This window comes from Drosophila suzukii, chromosome 2L (assembly GCF_043229965.1).
Source record: "Drosophila suzukii chromosome 2L, CBGP_Dsuzu_IsoJpt1.0, whole genome shotgun sequence".
NCBI classification, from domain to species: Eukaryota; Metazoa; Arthropoda; class Insecta; order Diptera; family Drosophilidae; genus Drosophila; species Drosophila suzukii.
Window position 1 is genome coordinate 25,087,076 of NC_092080.1, and position 7,164 is coordinate 25,094,239.

At 42.7% G+C, this 7,164-nt stretch overlaps 1 protein-coding gene and 1 pseudogene across 1 annotated transcript; both read left to right on the forward strand.

The window, feature by feature from the left end:
- Nucleotides 1-3,212, forward strand: LManIV (Lysosomal alpha-mannosidase IV). The gene is made up of 5 exons (XM_017086627.3): nt 1-113; nt 164-534; nt 591-1,061; nt 1,115-1,940; nt 2,001-3,212. Exons 1-5 carry the CDS (start codon nt 27-29, stop codon nt 3,177-3,179), a joined length of 2,934 nt encoding a protein of 977 aa, XP_016942116.3. The 5' UTR covers nt 1-26; the 3' UTR covers nt 3,180-3,212.
- Nucleotides 3,213-3,685: 473 nt separating this feature from the next.
- Nucleotides 3,686-5,940, forward strand: LOC108018898 (lysosomal alpha-mannosidase-like; annotated as a pseudogene).
- Nucleotides 5,941-7,164: the final 1,224 nt, after the last annotated feature.

The window sequence follows — 7,164 nt, forward strand, 5'->3', positions numbered from 1 at the left end:
AAAAAGTCAGTACTTGGTCATGACATATGATGACATATCTCGGTCGCATTTTTCTTTTGGCCACCTTGCTGGTGGTCTTTGTACAACAATCCGAATCAGCTTGTGGCTATGAGGTGAGACATATCTGTTGATTTGGATTAAATTTCTAAAATGTCTTTTGCAGTCGTGTCCGGCAACCAAAGCGAACATGGTTAACATTCACTTGGTGCCTCACTCCCACAACGATGTGGGCTGGCTAAAGACGGTTGATCAGTCGTACTATGGTTACAAGAATAAAATTCATCATGCTGGTGTGCAATACATTTTGGATAACGTTGTGGTTCAGCTACTCCAGGATTCCAAGCGTCGCTTCATTCAGGTGGAGACAGCCTTCTTTGCAAGGTGGTGGAATGACCAGTCGGAAGCAATGAAAATGGTGGTCAGAAAGTTGGTCAATGAAGGACGTTTCGAGTTCACCGGCGGTGCTTGGAGTATGAACGATGAGGCCGATGTTAATTATCAGGGAGTGATTGACCAATTTACAGTGGGATTGAAGTGAGTAATTGGGAAGGTATATTTTTCGGTGGTGTTTTATAAACTGACATGATTAGGTTCCTTAACGAGACTTTCGGCGCCTGTGCTCGTCCTCGAGTTGGCTGGCAGATTGATACTTTTGGACACTCACGGGAGCAAGCTGCAATATTCGCCCACATGGGGTACGATGGCCAGTTCTTTTCCCGAATGGATCATAATGACAAGGACACTCGCATGAGTAACTTGACAATGGAGATGATTTGGGATGCCAGTGAATCGATGAGTGGAGTCCATCTCTTCAGTGGCATGTTGTACAATTTCTACTCGGACACTCCTGGCTTCTGCTTCGATATACTTTGCACTGATGAACCTATTATCGATGGCGATAGCGAAGAAAACAATGTAATAGACAGGGTAGATGACTTCATTACCTATGCGAAAAATATGTCAGAGGTCTACATTACTAACCACATCATGGTCCCTATGGGCGGAGATTTCCAGTACGAGGATGCTAGAGTCAACTACAAAAATATGGACAAGTTGATCAAGTAAATGTGGGTAAAAGTAAAAAGTCAATGACTACTATTTTGCTTTTTAATAGGTATATAAACGAACGCCAGGCATCTGGATCCAATTACAACATCCTCTACTCCACCCCGAGCTGCTACCTAAATTCCCTGCACCAGAGCATGCAGTCCTGGCCAACCAAAAAAAATGACTTCTTCCCATATGCCCATGAGAAGAATAGTTTTTGGACAGGATTTTTTACTTCGCGACCTACCCAGAAACGATTTGAGCGGGATGGGAATCACATGTTACAGGTGGCCAAGCAGCTATCAGTACTCGCGAATCTTAAAAGTAAACAGCACAACAAATATTTGGACAATTTGCGACAGACTATGGGAGTAATGCAACATCACGATGCCATCACGGGCACTGAGAAACAAGCTGTCTCGGATGACTACGATCGAATGATGTACGACGCCATTATTGGAGCATCTAACAATGCCCGCGATGCTCTGCGCATTCTCACCGACATGCCCAATGGAGAATTTGAGAGTTGCCTAAGGTTGAACATCAGTGAGTGTGCTTTTACCAAGGACGGAGATGACAACGTGGTCGTGACCTTGTATAACCCACTGGCTCATAGCTCCAATCATTATGTTCGCATACCCGTGAAGGAGGAGAACTATGAAATCACTGATGCAAAAGGCAAAACGGTTCCTTCTGAAGTAGTTCCAGTGGCCAACCAGGTATTGGCCTTAGAATACCGACCGAATGACACGCAACACGAGTTAGTTTTCAAGGCAACAGTGAATAAAATCGCCAGTTACCATATCAAAAAGGTTGAGGGCAATTCGACATTCCGCATAAAGAAGATTAGCCAGCGAGAAAGTTATAATTCCGAGACTGTTGTTGAAAATTCAGTAAGTCTATATAAATAAGTGGTAAAAAAATGTCTAATTTATATAATATCTTTCCCACAGCTCGTCAAACTGGTAATTGACAACCAAACAGGACGCTTAAAGTCAGTTGAGATGAACGGTGTGTCTGAGAAAATTGTCCAGAACTTTGGCGTTTACAAGACTCACACTTCTTGTGCATATACATTTCGTCAAGATGGGGATATTGAGATTTTTGAGAATGATTTCGAATTCACAGTTTACGAAGGAACTTTGGTCAGGGAAGTCCACCAGCGGGTAAACGATTGGATCTCGCAAGTGATCCGCATTTACGAGGATGTCAATCGGGTGGAGTTTGAATGGTTGGTAGGACCAATTTCCGTCGACGATAATCTGGGTAGGGAGATTGTCACAAACTTTAAGAGTCAAATTTCTTCAAAGGGAGTGTTCTACACCGATTCTAATGGCCGTGAGCTAATGAAACGCGAGAAGAATAAGCGTGAGGACTTTGTTTCCGATTTGAGTCTCCAACCTGTGAGCGGTAACTTTTATCCAGTCACATCCAGAATAGCTTTACAAGATGAGAGCAAGAGATTGGTTCTACTGACTGATCGTTCCCAGGGAGGAGCCAGCTTAGAGGATGGCGCCTTAGAGATGCTAATTCATCGCCGCCATCTTTTCAACGATGGTGGTGGTGTGGGCGAAGCTCTCAATGAGATGCAGTATGGCAAAGGGCTAATCGCCCGAGGAAAGTTATACTTGGTACTTGATTCTGTGCAAGATGGAGGTACCGTTATGGAACGTAAGGCAGAAAAAGAGCTATTCCTTCCTTTCTGGAAGTTCTTCAGCAGGGCTAGTGAAATCGGCAAGGATACGAGCAAAACTATAACCGCCTTGGGTGATCTTCCGCTGTCGATTCATCTGCTCACCCTGGAGCCCTTTACTGACAATGAAATTTTACTACGATTTGAAAACTTCTTGGACAAATCTGAGGGAACAGTAGTTAGCTTCAACGTGCGTGAAATATTCGACAGTCTGGGTGGCTCGGCGATTAGAGAAACCACCTTGGATGGGAACATGCCACTGGACGATATGAAGCGATTCAAGTTCCATGCCCAGGAATCCGGATACAGCCCATCAGCCGTGGAATTCTTAAGGGCTCAGCATAAATCACTTAAAGCTGACAAATCCGATGAAGCTTCGCAGTTTATTGTCACTTTATATCCTATGCAAATTCGGACATTTATTATTGAAACCGATTAAGGACAGGAAATAAAAACACATTACTACCGATTATGACTAAGTTTACATTTCTTGGGTTCATAGTCATTTTCCGCCACTTTTGCAAGTGTGGGCTTTCACTTTTATTGGAGATTAGAACTCAATTCACTGTATTTTTGAAAAACTTAAGTGGCTCGATGTCGTAAAATTATCTTTATCTTTAAGTGGACAATCCTCAATTAAAATCCATTTAAGTAATAAAGATCGAGTAATAAGAACTGCAATTGGTGCCGAATTCCTGATAAGCTTATGTGTACAATAAGATTATGTTACCAAAACTGAAGCACTGCATGTGGTCCGAATAAAACGCAACGCACTTACCCTTTGAAACTCTTGGCTGGTTTTAAGGTAATTGACTAGTACCAATTAAAAACTTCTGAAGTGCTGATTACTTATCAGATAACCCCCATTGTGATGTTTATAAAAGTGAAAACATTTTTATATAGTCCGTTTTTAGTCTGTTGTCAGGGGTTCAAGAATTCTTAAAAATGGCTCATTTTAAGGCGTTTTCCATCTTGTTGGTATTTTCTCCCTTTCACAATATCCAATCTGAGGCTGTCTGTGGCTATGAGGTAAGTGAAGTAGTGTCCTGAAACAAAGTCGAATATGATCAATATTCACTTGGTGTCCCATCTCATGACGATTTGGGCTGGCTAAAAACGGTCGATCAGTAGTATTATGGCAGTTAACACAACGTTTAGCATGCCGGAGTACAGTATATATTCGATACGGTTGTTGCGGAACTCAACAAGGTCGATGCCTTGGGACACTCCAGGGAGCAGAAGTCGATGTTTACCCAAAATCTTCGCACGCATGGCAGTATGACAAGAACAAGCAACAAGGATAACCTCGGTCTCGAAATGATTTGGAAAGCCAGCGAAGCCCTGAAGGAACTAGATCTCTTTACTGGCATGCTCTACAATCACTACTCAGCACCTCCTGGATTCTGCTTCGATCCAAGATGATCCTATAATTGATGGAAAAAGCTACGATAACAATGTCAAATCCAGGATGGATGATTTCATTAACTGTGCATCTAATTTGGCTGGTTATTATCGCTCCGATCACATAAAGGTGCCTATGGGTAATGACTTCCAGTACGAAAATGCCTGTATACAAGAACATGGACAAACTGATCAAGTAAGCAAATGTTGATGGTTTGATGGTGTGAGCTGATTTTTTAATACTCCCTTAAGGTATGTTAACTAGCGCCAGGCATGTGGCTCCAAGTACAATGCGATTTGTTCAACCGCAGGATGCTATCTAAACTTTCTGCACAAGAGTCTCCAAAGCTGGCCCAAGACCCAAGGTTTCCTGACCCATTCCCAATAGAGCAAGAGCTTTTGGACATGTTTTTTCACCTCTCTGATAACTCGATCGTGACTTTGTACAATCAATTGGCACACCTTTCCACGCAGTACGTAAGAGCTCCGGTGAAGGAGGATAACTACCAGGTTACCGACGAGAAGGGTCATGTGGTGGGTTCTGAATTGGTCCCAGTTCCTTGGCAAGTCCTGGCCCTGGAGTTCCGTAACAACGAGACCCAGCTTGAGCTCGACTTCAAGGCATCCGTTAAAAAAATGTTATTTACTACATTAAGAAGGTCGATAAAAAAGAAGCAAGAAGAAGAAGTGCCTTACGATTTAAAAAGGTTCACACTCTAAATGCTGATACAAAGACCCACGATGACGGAGATACCGTAGTCCAGAATTCGGTGAGTCTGGGATCTATAATAAAATAATGTAACTCAATGTTAATGGTTTGAATATTCAGCATATAAAACTGGTGATCGACAACAACACAGGCCCTTTGAAGATCGTTGATGTAAATGGAGTTTTCGAAAACATTAAACAGACCTTAGGAATGTACAGGACAGCCAAATCTTGTCATTCCACCAGGATGTAGACTTGAAAATTGTGAAAGACGCATTTAAATTCAGTGTTTACGAAAGTGAAGGTACGTCAAGGAACGAGTGGATTGCGCAGGTGATCCGCATCTACGAAGGTGTCAACCGAGTGGAGTTGGAATGGCTTGTGGGTCCTGTTCCAATCGACGATGAGCTGGGCAAGGAGATTGTCACCAAATTCAGGAGCACCGATTCGAATGGTCATGATATGATCCGGTGAGAGAAGGACAAGCGGGAGGATTTCAGTCCCGATTTGAGTGAGCAACCCTACTACCCAGTCACCTCCAGGATGGCTCTGCAGGATGCTAGCAGGCGAATGGTTCTGCTTATTGATCGTTCTCAGGGAGGTGCCAACTTGGAGAAAGGATGTTTGGAGATGATGCTGCATCATCGCCTCTCTTCGCCGATCGCTCAGTGGAGGCCATCAAAAGGATTGATTGCTCCCGGAAAACTTTACCTTTATCTCAACGCTGTTGTAGATGGAGCCACTGCATAGTTGCTTAATTTATAACCAAGAATGAAGTTCTGTTGCGATTGGAGAACTTTTTAGATCAAGCCGAGGGCAATGTGGTTAGCTTCAACATTTGCCAGATCTTCGATGATCTTAGTTTGCTGGAGATTCGGGAAACCACCCTGGATGGCAATCTTCCACTAAGTGATATAAAGCGGTTAAAGTTCCATCACGATGGTTCAGGGTCTAGTCCCTCAACCCCGGAAAATTTCACCACTCTGCATAACCCCTTGGCAGCTGCCAAATCCCAGGACGCATCGCAATTCAGCGTCACATCGAATCCTACGCAAATCCGCACATTCATCATTAAACAGGGAGACCCCTAACTAAACGGCAGTTAATATAAACTATTTAGTCACCGTGCTTAAACCCCCTTGTAAGACCTCTTTAATTTCATTCTCTAAAAGTTTTAAACTCATGTTTTAAACTTCTTTTGTCCATTTTTAACATTTGGTAGATAATTATTCTTTTATTTATTTCAAGTAGAAGCTCTGTGTTGTGGTAAAGCTTCCCAAATAGACGAACCGCAATGATAATTATGGGTCGGAAATGTCGATTCGAGATTATCAGTATCAGCCTCTCCGCAGGCTTCTCATATTTACCGCTTACAATGCAGATACATTTACTGCATTGGCTTCCAGCTCACCCACCAACCCGTGAGCCTTACACCCACAGAAAACACCTCGAATCCCGGCCTGCGTCGGCATAAGTCCTTTGGTTATTTGGTGAACCCGTGGCTTCCTCTATCCCCTCGTTTGCATTTCTGCCTGAGCTTTCGGCGTTGTGCAATGGCTGGTCCTTATATATACACGATATATAAGTAGAAATGATATCTGTGTGCGATAGCTTGTTGTTGGTCTAATGCTGCTAATGTCTGGCACTCGAAAAAAGATTTGCGCCCAATACCCCTAGGTTGAGCCCCTGCCCACTAAATACTTTTGTGCCAACACCACACTCGCATTGCAGGAGGACTCTGGTCCTGGTCCTGGGCTTTTATTATTAAGTTCTCCACGGGAGACTTTAATCTTCCGTCTCCTGGCTGGGACAGCCGGCTCACACACAGCTACACCCCTGGTTCTACTCCATTTCACTTCGCTGCGATGCAAAACAATGAACTCCTGAATTCATGCCATATGTGTGTACCAAGTCCTGTGTCCCGGGAGATGGGAAAAATTATTTAATATTGCCCGTCTTAGGCGATGAGGCGAGGCAAGTTGAGGCGTTGTTTGGTACTAATCCTTGCCGAGCATTAGACACGGAATTTAATTTAGTTTCAGCTGCAGCACACAGAGCCAAAATATCAACCAAGTAGAATAAATAAGAAACAAAAATTCTATGTCTTATTCACAGAGACAAATTTAATATGTTTATACAACAAGTTATTTAACGGAGCTTTCTCAGGTTAAAATTATTTCCTGCGTTTTAAAATGATGTGCTTAATAACTGACAATTATTATTTGTGGAATACTTTCAAAATTGTATAGTAAAGTATATTTTTCCCCACTTTTTAAGCTTTATAATTTTAAATTTATGACTTATCATATGAAATC